The sequence below is a fragment of the Capra hircus genome, chromosome 5, assembly GCF_001704415.2.
Source record: "Capra hircus breed San Clemente chromosome 5, ASM170441v1, whole genome shotgun sequence".
In the NCBI taxonomy this organism is placed as follows: Eukaryota; Metazoa; Chordata; class Mammalia; order Artiodactyla; family Bovidae; genus Capra; species Capra hircus.
Genome location: NC_030812.1, coordinates 32,035,137 through 32,057,112, shown reverse-complemented (window position 1 = coordinate 32,057,112; position 21,976 = coordinate 32,035,137). Strand labels below are relative to the sequence as shown.

Genomic DNA, 21,976 nt, shown 5'->3' with positions numbered 1-21,976 from the left:
ATCATGAGTGGTTTGGGGGGTGGATGGGTGGGTGGCCTCCCTGGAATATTTTCTGCCCGTTGCCCTGATCACGCCCCCCGCCGCACACCACCCCCCCCAGGCTTCCCAGGGGCCCTTCATGCAACAGCCAAGCCTGAGGCTACATCCCTTCTGTGAAGCCCGCGGGTCCCCCTTCACCTCCTCCCGCGTTCACCCGCAGTGCCTGGCAGGCAGAGACCCCGACTGAGGCTGGCATCCTCCTCCCCCCGCAACACAGGGGGCCGTGGACACGCCGGGGGAGGCTTCCACCCTTACTTCGCTTGCTCTTGTCCTTGTTGAGAAGCTGCCGCAGCTCTTGTTCCTGCTGCCCCATCTGCAACTCGGGCATCGGCGTGTCCATTGAGAGCTGTGGGGAGGGCGCGAGGAGTTGAGGACAGAGGTGGAGGCTGAAGGGAGGGCGGGGCCGGGTCTGGGCTCGAGGCTTCGTGGGAGCTTTAGCTTTACCCGCATGGGCTCTGCCGAGCGCTGGGGCTGCAGGCCCGCCAAGAAGAGGTGGTGGTGGAGGCGCTGGGGGTGCTGCAGGGCCAGCAGTGTGGGCTCCGGCGGGGCATCCACCGCGGGCCGCTGGCCCACCCGCAGGTCCATGGGCTGGGGCTGAGGGCCTGGCGTGTCTGCGCGGGGCCTGGGCCAGCCTGAGGGCGCACAGAGAGGGCAGGGTGAGCGGGAAAGGCCCGCAGGTGAGCGGTTACCTAATCAGCCTCCTTCAGCCTCACTTGACAAGGCACTACACCCTCCAGGGGCCTTTCCCTTGGGGGCCCTCAGCACAGTCCTGCCAGGTAGGTATTTTCAATTCTGTTTCACCCGTGAGAAAGAAGGTCACATACACCATGGCCTTAGTCTATCGCCGGTGGTGGTGAGCTGAGCCTTTTGACCCCAAGCGTAGTTTTCTACTAAATATATTGCCTCTACAGGCCACAGCTGGGGGCTGTGGGATTTAGGAATGGACTGAGGACCCTTTAGTGATACATCCTGGACCCTGACCTCTACTTCCCTTCTTCCCCCCTGGAGGAGGATTGGACACACATGCCCTCTGATAAACTGATCTCAAAAACAGCAATAGGACAGGCGGTTCCTTTGTTCTGCCTCCAAGCCCAAAGGGCACCCCAGGCCCTCAGCGCCATCCTCCCTACTTTATCCCAGGCCACAGGATAAAGAGGTGCCTCAAACCCACAGCCAGCCCTGGCCAGCACCCTAGGCCTGCACAGCCCATGTGCCCAGGGAGCTCCTAGGTACCCTCACGCCAGCTCCGGGCGGGGCGTGGCAAGGACGGCAGCTTCAGCGCCTCGAGTGTCCCCTGCGCCCATGCCAGGAGCACCCTGCCAAGGCCATGGACGCAGGGGCTATATATAACCAGTTGCCAGACTAGGTCCCATGCCAGCACCGCCAGCTAGGCCAGGCTGTGCTCAGCAGCCAGACATTCCCAGTTATCCTAGAAAAGAGGTCGCAGATGGGGCTGGGAGCAGGTGAGAGCACACAAGCGGAGGAACCTTTTCAGAGAGGCTTCCTTCAGCTAATGCAGTGCTGGGCATCCCCTGTGGAGGCAGCCATGGGCTGTCTTCCAGGCCAGCACTGAAGAGGACTGGAAGGCGCTGGGGCAAAGACCAGCCAGGGACTCAGGAAACACAGCCTCCAGGTCCAGCTGAACCATTATCTTAACATCCACAGCACATGTGTGGACTTGCTGCAAACCCTTTCACCTCATCACCCTGGGGCCCTGGGAGGGAGCTACTACTGTTCCCACAGGAAGAAACTGAGGCTCGGGTGAAGGGACCTGGCCAAGGGCACCAGCCCAGGGCACAGTGAGCTCAGGCTCTGTCCTGCTGAGACCAGCCCTCTGGCTCCACTTTCCCATCCACTTTCAGGAAGTCGCCTGCCCTGCCTCTCACCCCAGGATGGGTTTCTTGCTGGAGAAAGGCAGAGGGGCTTGCAATAGGTGGTCACTAAGTGGTGCCCACTCTTATATTCTCTGACTGTGAGATGGAGACTAGAGAGAAGCAGAGCAGGGAGGTGCCTGTACCATTCTCTGGATGTCAAGAGACCAGAGTGGACGGCTGGGCACCCAGATACTGATGACAGCAGGCAATGCACCACTTTGATGTCCCCACTTCTTGCTCATGCCTCCACTCAGGGACCCCAAATTCTCATTCTGGGTTGAGTTTGGGCCTTGATGCCACTGCACTCCTGCCCCAGGAAGGGTCTCAGTCCTCTCATGGCAGGTGTTCTGGCTTCCTGGGGGGACTCCCTCAGCGATGCATAAGGGTCCTCAGGGCAGGCCCCCTGGACTTGCGGCCAGCAGCTTTGGCCACACAGACTGGGAGCAACCCATTCTGCTCTCCCTCACTGCCTCAGCCCCTTCCACTGCTGGGAAGTTGGGAGGGGCTCTGCCTTCAACCCTGGGAACCCCTCTCAGGGTGAATTAGCATTTGAGGGTCTCCACAGTCTGGTGCTAAGCTGGTCTCTCTCCGCTTTGTCTCCCACATCTGAACACAGACCCTCCACCTAAGCTATCAGCTCCCATCTCATCACAGCCCATGTACCTTCCATCCTCTGAGCTTGTGCTCATAAAGTACCCCCCGCTGGTGCTGTCTTCACCCCTCAATTCCACTTTTCTAGATCTTGCCAGACTTCCAAGCCTTGCTGGAGTCTTTCCCCTTTCCTGAAGCCAGCCCAGGGTCCCGTGTCCAGCCCTCCTCTGGATTTCCATCATGCTGGTGGTTCTGTCCCCTGAAAGAACCGGCGAGGCAGGTACCAAATCTGAGCTACGCTCCAAGGGCAGGGACTTGCTTCTCCCTATTGCTCACTATCCCAACACCTAGAACCAGAACCTAGCGCATGACAGGCACTCAGAAAATATTGTCTGAATCAATAAATAAATCCCTATGTCCTCTGTGCCCTGGAATAGAGATGGAGTTCATTCATGCTTCTTTTTCTTTTTCCAATTTCTTTCAATGTTTAGAAAATTACACAGCTGCTGCTGCTAAGTCACTTCCGACTCTGTGTAACCCCACAGAGGGCAGCCCACCAGGCTCCCCCATCCCTGGGATTCTCCAGGCAAGAACACTGCAGTGGGTTGCCATTTCCTTCTCCAATGCATGAAAGTGAAAAGTAAAAGTGAAGTCGCTCAGTCATGTTTGACTTCACAACCCCATGGACTGCAGCCCACCAGGCTCCTCCGTCCATGGGATTTCCCAGGCAAGAGCACTGGAGTGGGGTGCCATTGCCTTCTCCAATGTATGAAAGTGAAAAGTGAAAATGAAGTCGCTCAGTCGTGTCTGACTCTTCACAACCCCATGGACTGCAGCCCACCAGGCTCCTCCGTCCATGGGATTTCCCAGGCAAGAGCACTGGAGTGGGTTGCCACTGCCTTCTCCGATTACACAGCTAGGAGGACTAAATGACAGTAGGTGGTGAACTCAATGCTTCTTGAATGGGTGGATGAATTCCTTAATCAGCTGCTGCCTCCTTTCACATAGATCACATATTACATTCTACCATTATTTCTCTCTTTATTTGTGTGTCTCATCTCCCCAGGTCTGCAAGCTTTCGACAGCAAGGACTGGAGCAAAGAGGACATGCCCTTCCTTTTTCGCTGCCCTAGGCTGGGTGTCAGGTGTGGAACCTGCACCCAGAAGGCCCTCAGTGGATCTGGTTGAAATTAAGGACAAAGCAGCCCTCAGTCAGTCCAGCCTCACCCACCCCAGCCCAACCACGGGCACATCCTAAACTATGGACATCCACCCCCCCTCACCCAACACAGCCTGACAGCAGCAGGGGTGTGGAACGCTGAGAGGATCACGGAGGGGGGGTCCTCAACCTCCACCCAAGCACCACAAGGCATCTTCCCATCCTGCAAGGGCTGCTGTGCCCAACCTGCAGGGCCAGCGTGAGGACCTCAGAGCCGACAAACAAGAATGCACCCCCTCCCCAGAGCCCCCGAGGCAGGGACCTGAGCATAAATATTAGCTTCCTACTTGCCTTCCTGTTTCGCTGCCCCAGCGCGGACAAGAAGAGCATCCTGCCTTTCCTTTTCCTGTTGTGCTTCCCAGCTCTGGGGCCTGCCTGGACCCAGAATTGCCGCTCTTATCCCCCACCCTCACCTCTTCCCCACAAAACCCCAACTTTGCCCCCTCCCCCAGAACCCCAGTCTCCCAACTCTGGCCCATCCTCCAGGCACCCTGCTGAACCACCTTCTGTCCTTTTCAGCTCCTCACCCTCTTTGTCCTTTCCAGCCTCATCTTCCACTCCCACCACACTCCCCCTCAGGCATACTCTTACCTATGATGGGCGGGCTGGAGCAGGGGGCAGCCGGGCTCACCTGGGTCCCATCTGTACAGAGAAGAGATGGAGTGAATCAGCTGCCAGGAGAGGACGGGCAGGGGAGGGAGAGGAGAGAGGGCTAAGCCAGGCAGGTTGCCTGCCTGTCCAGGAGGCCTCACTCCAGCCTGAGCATGCCAAAACCTGGCACCTCCACCGGAAGCTAGCCAGAAAGTCAAGACCCCACCCCATTCCTTTCCTTGAACTCCCATGCTGCTTAAGAGTGATCCCCAACTCCATCTTCCTCATCAGATCTATCAAGCAGCTCAGATATCTCACTCTTCTGGAGCTCAGTCCTGGACAGGAAACTCAGGTGGTTCCAGTTTACCCAGCAGTGTCAGCCCTCCCTGAGGTGCCCAGCCTTCTCTGGGCAGCTGAGGCAGGCTCCCAGAGTTGGAAGGGGAAGGAGAGGGCTGAGGGGTGAGGTGGACAGCAGGCTGGTGAGACTGCACTAAGGATGCCTGGAGGGAGACAAGGGGAAAGGGGAACAGGACTGAAAAGGGAGCTGGGCCCCCCTCCACGGTGGGGGAGGGATTAGGTCATGGCCTGGAGGTCAGGTCAGATCTGATGGGAGCTGCGAAGGGGTGGGTCTGGAATGCACAGCTCGAGGAACCCACAAGAGGAACTCCCTCTTCCTACTGCCCCATCCTGGGTCTTGCAGCCTCTGTGCCCCCAGAGAAGGGAATCACTCAGCCTTTGTTTCACGGATAACCTAAAGAAAGAAGTCTTTCCTTCTGGAAATGGCCACCTCTCCCAGACTCCTAGGTCCAGTGCAGGGCCCCCAACCCCACCTCCATCCAGTTCAGAGCCCATGGAATCCCATGGTAGGACAGTCAGCAGCAGAGAGGCCTAGCGGAGCCCAGAGACTGGCTGGGGTGGGGAAAGCTGAGTCCTGAGGCCACCTTGCCCTCCTGCTGTCCAGCTCAGGGCAGAGGACGGAGCTGGAGACCAGAGGCGTCCTGAAGGGGCAAGTGGTGGACACACAGAAGCCCTCCTCAGACCAGATTTGGGGCAGAAGGGGTGTTTTTCTGAAGGTCAGCTGGCAGGTACTGCTCTGTGGCCTAAGGGCAGCCTCAGTCCTCTTTCAGAAGCTGGACAAGTAGAAGTCCCTGCAAGCAGGTGCCTGTCAGGGAGGGGCGCCTCTGCGCACAGAGAGAGAGATTCCCACCAACTGCCCTCAGATACTAGCGGCCAGCGCCCGGATGGCATTTGGTAGGGAAATGTCGCTCCGCCTATTCAAATGAGGCCTATCCTCTCAAGTCCAGCCCAAGCCCATCTCCTCAGGAAGCTCCCCCTGACCTCCCCCTCCTCACCTTCCCCAGCACCCACTTGGTACCCACCACCTTGAAACTTCAGTAATCGGGGTCTCTGCAGTGCCACTGGTAAGCTATGACCTAATACCTTGCTTGGCACATGGCAAGCTGTTAGGAACTGGTGACTGGAACACAATGACACTCTCCTGGCCCCATGCCTAGGACATGGCATGCGTATCTCTCAAGGTTTGTGAGTCTCAAGGAACAGGAGTGCGGGAGGCAGCCTCCCGGATGGGATGGCCCCCCACCCCGGGCCTCTCTCAGGACCTCATTCTCTGAGAGAGGCTTCAAAACTAGGCTCGCGGCTGCACGTCCAGAGACTGTAGAGTCCTGTGTCTCCAGTGCCTGCTGCTGGGAACTGTCTCCTACAGCCCTTGGTCCTTGCCTGGGGGCTGGCCAGCAGCACGCGCTGTAGGGGCACAGCCAGCTTCTCTGCACCCCACTCCCCTGTAACCACGGGTTCCGGACACCATGCACCCTCTGGAGGGGACAAAACTAATGGCCCTGAACTCCGTAGTGTTTGTTACGGGGCTCAGAAGAGACGCTGTGATGAAGATATGATGTAAACTCTTTTTAGGAAAGCTGGGTGTGTGTGTGTGTGGTTTGCCTACCAACAGGGGTAGATTTTAGAAGAAATGCCTGGAAAGAGCTCTGCTTCTCTCAAGCCCCTGGGTCCATGCTGAGAGACCAGGGGTTCAGAAGCGCCCAGAGCAACAGAGATAATTGTTGGGGAGCATCTCTCCTGTGTCCCAGAGAGAAGAAAAGGCACCCAGTCAGCAGCTGACCTGAAACCATGAAGTGACCACCTGGCATCTCAGACTTGGGGATGAACTTGGGGGCCCTTCTCATCAGCCCCTCTCACAGTGCTATTACCACTAATTTGGGTGCAATCAGGAGTGAACTGTGGGCATTCCTAGTGGCTCAGACAGTAAAGAATCTGCCTGCAATGCAGGAGACCCGGGTTCAATCCCTAGGTCAGGAAGGTCCCTGGAGAAGGAAATGGCTACCCACTCCAATATTCTCGCCTGGAGAATTCCATAGACAGAGGAGGTTGGCGGCCCAGTCCATGGGGTCACAAAGCGTTGGACACGACTGAGCGACTGACACTTTCACGAGTGAAATACAATCAGGACTGAATGGACCCAAGGGATGGAAAACACAGCATAGGTCTGACCCTTTTGCACACTGCTCCAGGCCTGCGTGGACAGCTTTCATTTCTGGAATCCTGGTCACTCCCTATTCCTACCTTCTTTGGAGGCAACTGCAGTCAGGCTGAAGAGATAGTTTACCAGGTGCTGAAGTTTGCATCAAGTCACCTTCCCCAACTGGACACCTGATCTTACCCAGAAATTCTGCCCCAGTGGGTCTGCCCTGGCCCTCAGCCATCTCCAGGGCAGACATAAGTGCAGCTCTCCCATCCCCGAGCACCTGTACAAGCTGGCCTCCCGCTCTTCCCTTGTTTCCCCTTGGCCCTCACCTGCCCAGCAGATGTGACTGGAAACCTGAGCTCGGCCTGGCCACCTGCTCTCCCCGGCGCTGCCAGTCCTATGTCAGGGGAGGGCTTCCCCAAGAGCATGGCCACCCACAACCCCTCTGAATGCTTTCCATGTCTTTGTCAAAGCTGTGTCCCCCTCCCTGGTCTCCTGAGGAGTTGAAAAAGGAGGAGCAGGCAGATCCCTGCCCTGCAGGCACGAGGCAGTGAAGCCCTGGATCCTGGGCTGACTCTCCCCCCTCCCTCCCCCAGCCCCCTCAGCTCAGGTCTTCTTCCCCTGACAAAACTTGACTCCGCAGCGGGCTGGCAGAGAAGACAAAGCTGGGAGTGAAATGGCCAAGAAGGTCCAAGAATCAATAAACACAAGAGAGAACGTCACAGTTGCCCGACTGACAGCGTGAGGACTGTATGGTGCATGTTAGGAGCTGATGAGGCTTCAGAGATTGTGCAGGCAACACTCTCACTTCCCAGAGAAGGGCAAGAGAGAGGGGAGGGGGGCTAGGTCACAGTCACCCAGCAGGGCAGCAGTACAACCAGGCCAGACCAGTGCGGGGAGAACCCAAGAAGTCGACCCCAAAAGCGGGTTCTAAGTACCTCTCAGTGAGGGCACTGGTCTTGGGCTCAAAGGGGCAGAAAAGTGGATAAAACCTGACTTTCACTTTCAGGAGTTTCAACTCCAGACAGCCCACAATTTTTTTAAAAAATTGGAAAGTATATGACTTGTAAACACTAAAAACATTTCAAAGAGCCCCTCAAAGTATGAAACTAGAAGTTTCTCACTCATCCAACTCCCTAGGACTTCCTTAGACTCAACTCCTTTTAACAGTTTCTTATGTCCCCCTTCCAGAAATTCTCTTGCTACTTACTAATTCTATTGCTCATGATCTTGGCACCAAGCTGCTTATTACTCAGATTTATCCAGGACCCAGTGTGCTGCAAGCTGGATGGGAACTCTGGCCCCACGAAGGGAGAGAAATGAGGGTCCGCAGCACGGAGGACGTTGGCTTTGGGGTTAGATAGACCGGTGTTCACACTCCGACTCCCTCAATGACCGGCAGGGATAGCCAGGGACACGCTGCAGCCTGGGCAAGGCTTGGCTGTGCCTCTGAAATTCGACGGTAAGAATATGGACCAGGAAGAGGTCATCTGAGATGAGCGACGCTGTGCGTGAAGCACGGGGCACATGGCGGGTACTCCCTGCCAGGGCTGTGATTCATCCTGTTTGCCCCTGAACTTACCTGCAGCCGCCCTCTGGCATAAGCATCTCAGCATCTGGTCCCGTCTGCGTTTTGCCCTCGTCTCTCTGTCCACTTGCTCCCAGATGCGTTCCTGTCCAGTCTCTTATCTCCTGACTCTCCCAAAACAGGCTCTTCTCTTTCTTCTCCATCTGAACTTTTGTAACTAGCAGTTTACTACGTGCCCTGCATTTGCTAGTTCATCTAACCCTGAAGACAAACCTATGTAGTGGCTACTATTTTTATCCCTATTATATAGATTAGTCAACTGAGGCCCAGCAGTATTAAATAACTCATCTGGAGGCACATAACAGGGAAGTGGCTAAGTTGGGACTTCAGCCAGATAAATGGGCTCCAAAATCCATGTTCTTAAGCAACACTCGTGGCTGCTTCTCCCCAGCACCTCGACTCTACAGGCTACGGGGTGGACAGCCGAATGCAGGACTTGGCTGGGCACAGGGAAATATAAAAATCACGCAGCTCCCAGGAAACTTGAACCAGCGGCAGACTCCAGTCCTGCTGCAGGTGAGAGGGCGGAAACTGCCTGTCTCATCTCTAGGCCCCGGTGAGGACAGTCCTCCCAGATCACAGATAGACACCAACTGCTGACAATGCAGATGCCATGCCAAGCGATGACTTCGGACTATAGGTGGGAACAGGGGCTGGCACCGACAAGGCGGGAACTTGGACGAGCACCGCCTTCATCTTCAGGCTCTCGGGTATCCTCCTTTGTCCCTTCCTTAGATGCTCCCAAGGGCTTCTGAGGCTTTCTCATTAGCGTCTCAAAGCAAGCTCCACCAGGCAGGCAGGAAGGCGGGCGGGCCTGGGGCGGAGGCTCCCAGGTGAGCGGCCTGGGACGCAGGCCTGCCCAGACAAAGGCCTCCAGTCAGGCCGAAGCGGGGGGCCCAAGCTCGCAGGCTCCGCAGCTGTGTAGCAGGCAGGAGGCTGATGTGAGGGCCGCAAGGCCGGCCCTCCGCCTCCGCCTCCGCAGCAAGCATGCCCCTTTCCCCACGCCTGGGGCCCTGGGGCAGCTATTTTTAGCTCTTGACACCTGGGTATTTTGCAGCCGCAGGATGTCCGGTTTGGAGTCTCTTTCTGGGAATCCCACATGCGGCTGTTGTAAACAGCCCCACGCAGCGGTGGCCTGTGCTGGGAGCCGGCACCCCCCTTTCTGCTGTTTGAGATGAATCAAACAGGAAGCAGATGTAACCATGGCAGCGGCAGCTTGAGCTCCCTGGGGGTGGGATGGGGTCCTCTCTGGCTTCTTGTCCCTGCCCCGGGGTCCAGTCCCTTCTGTGGCCTCTCCTGGCGGATGGAGACCACGCTGAGGCAGGGGAGCTGGGCCTTTCTGGGTCCTGAGGGGCTGGCAGTTCCTGGGACTCTCTGGGGCATCTCACTGCCCTCTGGCAAGGAAAAATGGGAGTCTCTCCAAACCCGGCGGCCTCAGGGCCACTACCCAGTCTCCCCTGGCTATTCTCTGTGATGGTGGGAAGGGGAGGGCAGAACCACTTGCTCAGGGTGTGTGGCATCGCTCAGCAGCAGGCTCCCCCCAGTCCCAGGCCAGGCCCCCTCGTCCAGACTGCCCTAGGCTTTCTCTGGTCCCCAAAGGCCTCAGAAACCAAAGTTGCCACTTACCCTCAGCCCTCTGCTCCAGGAGCGCCAAGCCCCAAAATAGGAAGTTCACCACGATGTCTGCCCACCATCTGTCTTTCCTATCACAAGCAAAACAACCTGAGCAGTCAAGATGGGGGCCCCATCTGTAATTCGGGGAGAAGAACTGAGTTTCTGTCAAGCTTCTGCCTTTGTCTCTCCCCTTCCCCCACCCCCTGGTGCCCCACTGAGACCAGCTGCTCCCTCTTAGCCGCCAGCCCCAGCCCCAGCCAGTCTTTCTCAAGGGCCAGCGCTTGCCCCAACAGGAAGCACGGTCACCGCCCTGGGGCTGTCTCAGAGCTGCTCCTTTCTCCCCTCTGAGGTCTGTGTTCACTCCCTCACCCTCACTGGTCCCCCAGCTCCTGGGCCCTCCTTGGCCAGACCCTGCCTCCCTCTGCACCCCACTTCTGCCTCCCGCTGGTTCTGTCTCTCTCAGCTATGCCTTTCTGGCTCTGCTCACTGGTGCCACCCACGAGGCCACCCAGTCTACTCCAGAGACTGCCAGGGAAAAGTTTAAGTTATATTAATATCAATCATTATTATTTTATTGTTACCAGTAATTAGTAATATTAGTAAGGATCAACAACCATATACTGAATGCTTACTGGGTGCTGGTTACTGTGCTAAGTATCTGACTTGTACTCTCTCATTCGGTCCTCACAAGCACCCTATAAGCTCAACACTGCTCCCATCCTCAAATTACAAAGGAGGTAACTGAGGCTCAGAGAGGTTACGAAACTTGCCAAGGTTACACACATGGTAAGTGGGGCTTCAGGGACTCCAGAATCTAAGCACATAATCCCTAGACTGGTGTGTACAATGAGCGCCACCCGCTGAGGTGAGGTGAGGCCACCTGGGGGTCACTGGACAGTGTGGTCAGTCCCAGCATCAGAAGGCCTGGGCGTGACTCACGCGTTCCCACAATGCTGGCACTCCATCCAGAAGACAACAACAAAAATAAAGACAGGACCATCTCTGCCTGTGCCTCCATGAGGCCTCCAAGAGGCACTCCCCAACTCCATCTTCACTTCCTTTTTCATCCTTTTCATTTTCTCTACTTTTTAAATGTACTTGTTACCATTTTATCATTTCCTGTAAGCTGCCCCCAGCCGCCTATAACTAAATAAGCAAACCCCCAGGCCTGCCTCGGAGGACAAACGCTGTGTGAAGGCACTCTGGAAACCGTCAGGCCCTGTCTAAAACCCAAATTACATAACCCAAGCAAGACACTCACAGAGCGGCTACTTGGGAGTGAATCCCCAGGGAGAAGATGCTCTCTTCTCTCTCCCTCTCTTGCCCAGGCCTTACACACTCCGGCAGGCCATGGCAGGGGTGGAGGGGGCCCGATGTGCAAAAGAGAGCCCCCATCCTCAGGGCTTCCCTGGTAGCTCAGTGGTAAAGAATCTTCAGGAGACCTGGGTTTGATCCTTGGGTTGGGAAAATCCTCTGGAGAAGAGAATGGCAACCCATTCCAGTATTCTTGCCTGGAAAAACCTATGGACAGAGGAGCCTGGCAGGCTAGTTTATGGGATCACTAGAGTCAGACATGACTTAGTGACTAAACTGCCACGATCCTCAGGGCAGGCTCCTGAGGGGCTAGGAACACAAGCAAACAGCCATCAGCACCCCTGGACCTGGATGTCTGGAGAGAGACAGAGATCACGGTGGAGACCCTGGCCTGCTCCATGGCCTAGGGCATCATGGATATGAGTCCATGAATAGTAACAAGCTATGAATGCTGGCACTCACAGGATGCCACATTAATATTCATGACAGTTAAATACCAGATCCCCATCCCAGCTAAGCCCCGGAATCCCACTCATTTCGCCTGTTATTTTTGGAAGGTGGCGGGTAGATTCTCCAGGTGACACAATTCCCTTTTGCGGCCAGGGCTGCCCTTCAGGCTTGCTCGGCTGGGGTGTCTCCAGACCACAGACCCAGCTAGGGTGCATGCACAGCTCTCAGGGAATTCAAATGCCAGATGCATGGTACTGGGTAGTGATTTGGGCCAACCAGCTGTCTTGGAAAATTTCTAGCCAACTGGGGATTTGATGAGATGAAAATTTACTGTAGTGGAAGGTAGAGATCACTGACTGAAAAAACGGCATACACTGTGTGGTCTTGTTTCGGTAAAATGCACAACACATGAAGGCATGTCAGGAGATGGAAAGGTGCTCAGAGGGACCGTGGCCGTGATCTCCCATTGCTGGGATTGGATGTTTCTTACTCTTTCACCTGTGCTCTTCTGTGTTGTCTGGCTATCTACGAGGCGCATGAACTGCCTCTGTAACAGTGAAACAGAATTGATATGTATATATACACCCCATGCACAATCAAGATGGCACTGCCAATGGGCATGTAAGCTCTGGATCCCGTGAGAACTAGGACACAGGGCTCTCACTGATTCCTCGTATTCTTGGACCCCGTATCCTCTGGGGTTCTGCATTATCTACAGCCCAGGATCCTCGACCTCTCCCTGAAGCACGCAGAAGGCCGAGCACGGGCCTGGGCACCAAGTCAGGACTGACTTAATGGATGCCTGCAGCCTGAATAATGATCATTTCCTGAAAGAAATGCCTCCCGCCTCTTCCAGGGCCGCTGTGCTGGGAATAGAGACTGCTGACATCACTGACCTTCTCATCCCTCCCCTGCCTCATGCTCCTTTTAAAAGTTGCCAGGGAGGGGCTAAAATAAAGGTCATTCCAGCAGATGCTGGCAAGGTACTTACTGCACAGCAGGGCCATCAGGGCCAGTCCCATCCCAGACCCTCCCTGTGCCAGCTGGCAGCGAGGCCCTAGGGTCCCTTGCATCCTGCCTCACTGGGAGAGCCGGGGGTGAGGGAGTGAAAGAGAGAAGGGGTCCACCCTGTGACTTCTGGCTACAGACTCCTGCTGTTCCAGGCCCTTATGGGTGGAGGAATCTGTGAATTTGGCCTGATTTTTCTGTGAACTGGGGCTGAGCCCAGTTTCTGTTCTTCATGTCTTTAACATTCCCTATTCCTGACCTTCAAAAATATGAACAATAACATCAATGATGGTGATGATGTTCTCTGTGCACTGACCTCATACCGGGCACAGTGCTAGTCTTACTTACTTGAATCTTGAGAGCAACTCAAGGAGCTTGAAGCAATTATTACTTTCATATTGCAGAGATGAGGAAACCAAGGCACAGAGAGAGCTACACTTGGTTTTTTGCAGGAGGAAAATAGGGACGCTACCATATTCCTCCCTGTGCCCTCATTGGAGGGCCCTTCTGCAAGCTCTGCAATGGGCCCAGGAGAGTGAAGGTGATCACTCACATCTGCAGGGGGCATTTGAATCTGCAGGGTGCATTTGAATCTGCAGAGGGTTGACAGGCACATATGAGTAAATCCCTGCTTGAAAGATTAGGAAATCAGGTGTCAGAGTCCTTGGCAGCCTTGCACAAGGTTCCTCAGCCTATTCAACTGGATTCAAACCCAGGTCTCTGGTCTGAGAATGGTTTCTTCCCCACTACCACACTATCTCCATGGCCGGACTCTCCAGAGGACTCTGAAGGCCTGGAAGGGAGAGGCCGTCCTTCCAGTGCGCTGGAGCCGAAGTCAGGGCCCAGCCCCTCGCCCGGTGGGGTGGGGGTGGGGGGCTGTGCCAGCGCGCCTCCTCAGCTCCACCGTGACTCACTCCTGGGACCCAGGGGAAACACAGCCCTGAGCTGCGGGCAAACACGGCCTGCCGCCTGCCCCGCCTCCAGCTCCCCGCCTCCACATTTGCTAACCGAAACCCGGCTGTTGCTATTTTTAACCCTCCAGCTCCCCCTTGCCTGGGGCTCCCCCCTTCACCCCCCCGCCCCCCCTGCCCCAACCGGGTGCCACCGGCCTGTCATTCTGAGAGCAGTTCCACAACCTGCACGCCCCTGGGCGCAGCGGATGCCCGTGCAGGTTTGTGGGGCAAGCAAAACAACACGGTTACAGCCCTGTCGCCCCAGTCGCCGAATTCCCCCACCCCGACTCTTTCCGAACCTGCGACTCCCAGCCTGCCCTGCTTCTCCCTGTCATCCTGGCAGCGGGGGAGGGAGAAATGGGACTTCAAGGGCTGGGGGGGGCAGGTGGGGGGAGACTCCAGGAGCCAGAGCTGGCCTCATGGGGGTGGGAGGGAGCTGAGCTGGACTCCTGAAGGGGGACAGGGTCCCCCTCACTCTCTCCAGGGTGCCAGTCTCTCCCTGAAGGCCCAAGGTCTCTGCCCACCAGGATTTCCAATCCCTGCAGGCAACATGGGGAAAAAAGGAAGTGGCTGGTGACGGGTGGGGATGGTGAGTTTAGCCCAGGGCCCTCCTCATGAGCCATCCTCTCCCCCTGCTGGGGGGAAGGCCGGGGAGACACAGGAGTCCAGGGAGTAAGTGCACCAGAAGCCTAAAGGAGGCCCAGGGTGGAAGGACTCCAGGCGGGTGGTTGGAGGCCTCTTCTTTTACCTGAAGGCTCCTCTGATACACAGCCCTCAGGGGAGAGGGCCGGATCATCCTGCAGCCCACAGCTCTGGGGCCCCCAGGAAAACCTACCAGAAGAGGCTGGAGGCGAGAGAGTCTGAAGGCTGCTGGCTGACGTGAAAGGTAACCTTCTGAGAAGGGACCGAAGGAGCAGGCCTGCAGGGGGGCCAGAGGGGCCCGGCCTTCTAGCTGTCTTCTGCCGCCCCCACTCAATGCCTCCCAACCCCGCCCCGTGCACAGAATCTCTCCCGGTTTGAGGAGCAGATTCCAAGGGCCCAGGAGAGGCTCTGCAGTGCCCAGCCCAAGGTCTCCTCCTCTCTCTCTCCTGCCCCAGGCCCTACTCGACCAGCCTCAGCCCCCACTTTGCTCTGTCCTCACTGGCCTCGGCCCCAGTCCTTTTTTCTGGTGTGTCCTCTCTTCCAGGGCCCAAGTCTTCTCTACATAGGATCCCCCTCTCTCCTCGGTGACTCCTGAACCAGGTAAATAGATCCCAGTGGCCACAGAGGCAGCCAGGCTAGACCAAGAAGGGAGGGACTTGGCACAGGAGTCACAGGGTGGCGAGAGGGGGAGGAAGGGAATGAGGAGGGAGGAAGGTGAAGCAGGGGTGGCACTTTGCTGCCGCCTCCCTGGCACCCAACACATCCGTGGCCCGGGACTCAGCCCCTGGAAGGGAAAGAGGCTGCTCCCCCGAGCACTGAAGCAGCCTGAGGTCAGCCCTGTCCAGCTCCCCCCTCCTCTTCTCCCCTTTCATCAGCCTCTGTGGATTGCCTGAGGAGCCGAGACCCCTATGTCTTCCGTGCCAGGCCAAAGGCTGGCCCTCGGGCTCTAATCCTCAGCCTAGATCCCTCACCTGAATCCAGGTGGTTACCAAGCATGGCTCAGATGCTCCGAGGGCTCACTTCCAGGCTGGGAAGGTGAGAGCAGGCATCCATTTCGCTTCTCGGGCAGACCTCCCCTGGCCTCCCTGTCTAAGGAAGTCCCCCCTTGTTATTCTCTGTTGCTGCGCCCGGTTCATTTCCTTCTTAGGGTTCATCACAATGGGTAACTAAATGTATCTACTCATTTCTTGACTTGCTTACTTGTCTTACCGTCTCCGCCACTAGAGTGGAAGTTCCCTGAGGTCAGACGCCCTACCTATGAGATCACTGTGTATCTGTGCCCAGGACTTGGCATACAGCAAGGCTCAGTAAGCACCCAGTGAGTAAATAAATAGCTGAATGCTTGGCACAGCAAAGGAGGCCTTCTGGTTGCCAACGTCACTTTTAGGATTGATGAGCCACAAGTCCAGGATTTCCCCAGGGAGAAGGAAGCAGTATGTAAAAGGAAAAGCAAGGTCAGGAAGCCTGGGACCCCAGGGAAAAGGTCAAGGCCAGCAAGCATCCACTCCAGTTCCGTCTGGCCCACGGTGTCACGCTGAGTGTGGACATGTACACAATCGCATACCCGGAGGACGCATGGGTGAGTCCTGGACTGGTGTTGAAAGGCTGGGATTTTGTCCTGGTTCTTGTCTTACTGTCCTTGTGTCCTTGGACAAAGCACATACCTTCTGCGGGTCTCAGTTTCCTCAAAGGAAAAACTGAAGAGGTTGGCCCAGACCAGCAGTCCTCAAACACGGCTTGGCACCAGATCACCTGAAGCACGTGTCAAAATCCAGACTCCCAGGACCCACCCCTGCAGATTCTGAGTCTGGAATGGGGCCTGAGGATCTTTATTTTGAATACATTCCCAGGTATTGAAATGTACCTGGAATTGGAAATGTCCTAGGAAGCCAAAACGGGAAGGGAGGCGTCAGATTTAAGGACTCCTCCTAAATACTCAGATCACTAAGGAAAGGGATGTCTGGGGGCACTTTCCTGCAGTTCCAAGTGTCCTGAACTCTAAAGCAAGTGGTCTGGGAACCAGCATTTGAAGAGAGATGAGCATGCTTTCCAGCAAATACCTGGACTTCAAAAAAAAAAGCCATTCCTGCACAGGCATACGTCCCCTCCAAACACGTCCATCCACCCCATGCAGAGCCGCGAGTGCAAAGGTGCACAACTCTAGAGACCACACACATCCATACTACATGTGTGCATGTTCCCCAGACACCCAACAAAGAGCCACCACACGGACTGCAAATTGCCATGGAATCACCACCTCGACATACAAGCCTAGGGGCACACGTGCAGACCCCCCACCACTCACTCAGTGTGCATACACACCCATCACGTGTTGATCCACACGAAACAGACACTATGCTGAATTTATTCGGCTTCTGGGAAGTGGTGCAGGACCAAAGAAGCTATGCTCTGCTGATGAAAACATCTCTCCCGCCTCTGCCACTCCTCCCCACCCCTGACATTTTGCCCCAGGCAGCATGGTGTCCAGTTCCCTTTCACAGGGGGAGAGAGGGAGGACAGTGGAGAGATGGGATGAGGAGAGGCACAGAGCCCCTCACCCCAAAAGTCCAGCAAAAACGTCTCTTCTGCTTCCCCAACCAGGAGGTGCAAAAGGGCCTCCACCCAGCTCAGCCACCCACCACCCACCCCCAATGCTCAGTTACTTGCCTAGATTCCCAAGCCCCGGTCCCCAGGAGCCAAAATGGTAAGGGAGGTGGCCAGATTTAAGGACTCCTCCTAATACTCAGACCACTAAGGAAAGGGCTGTCTGGGGGCACTTTCCTGCAGTTCCAAGGCCTGGGTCCCCCTGGGAAGGTTGCCACAGAAACAGGGGGAAATATCACAGGGAAACACAATACCCGGCAGGGTCACCTGCTGACCAGGCTTCCTGCTGTGTTGCCCACCGCAGCCCCGCCTCCCCATCTCATTGCCCTCTTGGCCTCCTTCTCTGGCCTTACCGGGGCCTCCTCACCAAAGCTCTCCTTCCTGCCTCCCCTGCCTTATGCAGAAAGCTCTGCTCTTTTTGGTTCCAAACAACATCAGGGATGGCCCAGAGCTGAGTCCCCCACTCCTAATCCTACCAGCGGCCCCCACCACAGGAAATCAAAGCTTCCTGCCCCAGAGGAAGTGCCCCATCTAGTGAACAAATCCAACACAGAAACGACAGTCTCAGAGGCTTGGAAAGACAGATGCCAGCTCCCAGGCCTCACCCTGGCCCTGCTTCCAGCAGTACCCCTCACCCCACCACAGGCCCCAGTCTCAAGTCTGCCTAAGGACAGGTCAGGCCAAGGCATGATGAGGGTGTGAGCGGGACCTGAGCCTGGCCAGGGAGGAGAAGGCCAGGAGTATGGGCACTGGCAGAGTCAGAAGGTCTGGTCCTGGCCTCACTTGGCCTGCCATTCCCTGGCTGGGTGACCCTGGGGCTTACCTTAGCTTATCTTCTCTCAGACCCCTGACAACTTCAAAATTACCAGCTCTTAAAATGAAAGGCCAGGAGAAGGAAGGCAAAGAGGTGGTGGAGGTTACGCAGGCTTCTGCCTTGGGCAAGGACGCCTGCAGCCCAAGGAGGGTACCCATTCCTCACACCCGTCACACGTGAGATTCTCATATCCAAGGGCTTTCTATCCAGATTGAGGAGAGGATGGTGGAAAAGAAAGTTCCAACTCTCATTCCCAGAAAAGAATGAAAGCTGGGGTCCACTATTACTGAAGGAAATGGGGGCCATAACAGGCCCCATCCTGGACACCAGTCCATCTCCTATTGTCAGCCTCTTCTCCTCTGTGGTCACTTTATTGATGGGGAAACTCTTCAGTGTCAAAGTGGAGTGACCAGTTTAGATTCTTGGAACGGTCAGTGTAAGACCTGAATGCAATCTTCCCAGCCACAGGATAACAGATTAAGACTTGGTGGCCAGAGCCACCCACCCCTGGGCTCAGGCTAAGGAACACAGAGACCTCAGGACAACACTGCCCCGGGGCCATTCCAGGCGTAATACCAAGCAGCAGCTCTGAGCCTGGCCTTGGCGGGGTCCCGAAACATCAAGGGACTAAAGGCCAAGGAAGAGTCCCAGCAGGTCCCGGACCTCGTTCCAGTTCAGGTTCACTGGGAGCAGCACAGCGAGACTGCTTTGTGCCTTCGTTTCCCCAGCAGTGACTCCATGGAAGAGGAACATTACTTTTTAGTTCAGTGGGTAGAGGGGACAGAGAGAAGAAAGCAGGGAGGCTGGGATGCTGAGCAATGAGCTCTGCAAGAGGTCTTGCAGAGGCTGGAGAGGGAGCTTCCAAGAGGGTTGGTATGAGGAGAGGAGTGTGTGGCTGCCCAAGCCACTTGGAGGACCTGACCTATGGGGTACTACAGGGGAGAAATGAGCCACTGTTAGGGAGCAGGGAAACCAAGTCACAGTCTCCTTTCTTTCAACCTAGTGGCTGGGCAGGGGTTTTGAGGAAAGTCCTCATCGACCCAGGTGCATGTCCAGGGAATAGGATGATGAATCCAGATGCTGAGTCCCCAGCAGGGCCACTGAAACTGGCAGGCAGAGCTGGGCCTCAAGCAGATGCTGAATGAGGGTGTGGGGAGGGATGGGCAGCAGCAGGACAGGCAGTGTCCAGACGCAGGGGGAGGCCTCTGGGGTATGCAAGACCGCCAGCAGGGACAGGGAATGGCCTGGACTGGGTGGGAGGAGCCCCAGTGGCTGGCCAGGTCAGATCTGAAAGAGTAGCTTGGGGCAGCAGGAGAGAAGGAAATAGGGGTGGAGGTGCTGGCTGGCCTACAAGTCCCACCGGTCCCTCTCTTAGTTCACAGGCCGAGATTCAGAGCCCAGCCCAGATGCCGGATTTGCCGCCTGCTCTCACTCCCCAGGACCAGCGGACCCCAGGTTTGGGGGGCACACATCCTGTCCCCCACCGCTCAGGACACAGCCTGCGGTCCCCATCTTCCCGCGCCCCGACAGCACCTCCACAGCTCACTTGAGCACAGGTGTCTCTTCACCCAGATGGGTGAGCGGGGGGGGGGGGGGGGGGGGGGGGGGGGGGGGGGGGCGGCGGCGGGCGGGGGGCGTTGCTCAGAGAAACCTCGCTGTCAGAGACCCTCCCTCCTAGGGATCATTTTCCCCAGCGGAGGGGTCGGAGTAACGTCCAGCCGGAGTCCGCGGGCTGGGGGCGCTGATGTTCGGGCTCAGAGTGTGGCCCCAACTCAACGGGTCCTGCCCTTTGCCCAGCGCTTCCAAACCTTCCGCCCGGGAGCACCGCCCCCTCCCGGGGCCGCGGCGGCCGTCCCTCCCTCCAGGGTCCCCCGGTCAGTCCTCCCCGCGAATGGGGGTGATGGGACGCCGGGGCCGAGCACCGGCGGCCCGGGGCCTCCAACTCCCTTCCTCGGGCCTGTCGCTGCTCCGGGGCGGGCGGATGTGGGCGCCCCGCAGGAGGCCCTTAACCCTCCGGCCCCGGAACCAGCCTGGGCCGGGAGCCTGCCAGAGCCCCGCGGAGCCGGGCGACGCGGGCACGATCGCGGGGGCGCACGCCGGGCTGGGCCCGCGGGGCCGCCCGGAACCCCGCGCGGGAGCCGGAGCCGGAGCCCGAGCCCAAGCCCGGGCGGGCGGCGCTGGGTGCCGCGCGCAGGGCGGGGCGGGCGGGGGGCGGCAGCCCAGTACTCACCAGCGCCGGGGCTGTGCATCCAGGGGCCGGGGCCCTCAGAGCGGGGGGCTCATGGCGGGGCGGGGGGCTGGGGCGCCGGCCTTACATCCCCCCCGGTCGCCGGAGGCTGCGGAGCGACTGTGAGACGGCGAGAGGAAGGGAGGGGGCCGGGAGGGGGAGGGCCCTGGCAGCCCGGCCGGCCGGGTAGGATGACAATGGAAGGAAATGCTTTATCTGAGTCTGAGAGCGGGCCAAGGGGGAGGGGAGGGAGGGGGCAGGCGCTCGCGGCCCGGGGACACACCACCCGGCAGACACGACGCGGCGCCCGGGCTGGCGGACGGGCGGGCGGACACCCCGCGCGGCCGGAGCGCGGGGAGGCAGCGCCGAACCCGGAACGCGGGGGACGCGGCCCCGACCCGCGCGCGGCAGCCCCGCTGCAGCCCAAGTCCCGGCCGCCGCGCGGCGCAGCGACCCGCGCACAATTCCCGGAAACCCAGATACCTGAGCGCACGCACCCTCGCGGGCGACCGGGGCCGCGAGCACACATCCATGTTGGCCCGGGGCAGAGTCGTCTACACAGACACGCCGCAGGGAGGGATCCCCGCGCTCAAAGGCACAAGCACGCAAGGCCCAGCAGCCAGCAGTTACACGGGGAGGGGCGGGAGGCGCGGGACGCGCGTGGAGTCACCGGTCCCGGCGAGGAATCCCAAACGGACACCCCCGACCCCGCCCCAAGCACAACGTGCCTGAGGAAAGTTCCAGGATCTGATTTGAATCACTGCCCAGCCCTCCCCCTCTGCCATGCCCCCCACACACACACACCATGCCTGCTGAGGGGAATAGAAGGGTCCAGCCTGTTCCTATTAAAAGAAAAAGGGGGTGGGGTGGTGCGGATTTTGAAAGTTTTCTTTTTTTAAAGAAATTTCTCAAGGGATTTCCTTCCCTCCTGTCCTCTTCCTCTCTTCCTCCCATTCCTCTACCCCCACCACCCTCCCCCCCTACTTTACCCCTCCCGGTCCCTATGAGTCAAACTTCAGCAATGTGCCCAGTGTCTCCCAGTGCATTACAGCGGATCATAGAAATGTTCCAGTCTGTGAGTCGGAATGTAGCCGCCTCCAGCCCTCCCTCGGCTAATAAACTCAGCTCCGGGCTGGCTTTGCACAGCAGCCCTCCCTGCCCGGCTCCCTGTTAGCAAGACCAGAAGGTCAGGGTCAGAGGTCAGGGGCTGAGGACCTCCCCATTGTGCTTCCCCGCCTGGTCTGTCAGCCCTGTGCCTCTGGCAATCTGCTGGGTCAGAGACACAGAGGCTCCAGCGAAGTGGAGAAGTCTACAGGAAGCGCTGGTCTCTCTCCCTGATGGTGGGGGGCTCACCCCCTGGAAGGCAGAGGGCAGCTTCCCTCTGACCCCATCCTGCTTCCCTCGATCCTGGGAAGCCTGGAGTGCCACGATGCTACAGAAAAAGAAGAAATTGAGGCTGAGCCAGAGACGTGTCAGATTAGAAGCAAGAGCCCCAGTGGCCTAGGAGAGCTTGGCCATGCTGAGGTCCAACATCGGACCATAGCTACCCTGTTCCTGCAAACCTGGCTCCAGTCTCACCTGTTGCTCCAGCTTCCTACCTCAGGCCGTTTTGTGGTCCCAGCACTCACAAAGCAGGCAGATCTAACCCCTTTGCCCTTGTTCACTTATCCTCACAGACGCCTTTCCCAGCATGAAGGCCTCCTACAGCATGGCATCACACATGCCTCTCTCCCCGCCCCTTCCGCTGTTCTGCTCGGGGCCTGGAGGTACTTAGTGCTCAGTACTTAGATGTTAGTACTAAGTACTTAGATGTCAGTTGCTGTTGTTACTATTATTAATATTATTTCAGCCAATCCGGGCTACTGGCTGTCCCCCTCATGTCCTCATGCTCTCCCATCCCCCTACTTTGGCTCATGTCATTCCCTCCAAAAATGAATGTCCTCCCTCC

At 57.5% G+C, this 21,976-nt stretch overlaps 1 protein-coding gene across 7 annotated transcripts in view; it reads right to left on the bottom strand.

Annotated features, from left to right (window-relative positions):
* Nucleotides 1-20,745, bottom strand: part of HDAC7 (histone deacetylase 7) — a 37,169-nt gene extending 16,424 nt beyond the window's left edge. Inside the window, exons 1-4 of one of the 7 annotated variants that reach the window (XM_018047874.1) lie at nt 20,512-20,745; nt 4,315-4,365; nt 484-671; nt 295-385 (exon numbers count right to left, since the gene is read on the bottom strand). In XM_018047874.1, the coding sequence (XP_017903363.1) occupies nt 295-385; nt 484-671; nt 4,315-4,365; nt 20,512-20,557 (376 nt within the window). In that variant the 5' untranslated portion in view covers nt 20,558-20,745. Of the gene's footprint in view, nt 1-294; nt 386-483; nt 672-2,576; nt 2,956-4,314; nt 4,366-8,396; nt 9,419-14,576; nt 14,830-20,031; nt 20,175-20,511 lie in introns of those variants that run through there. The other 6 variants (XM_018047878.1, XM_018047880.1, XM_018047876.1 and 3 more) reach the window with 6 other exon arrangements.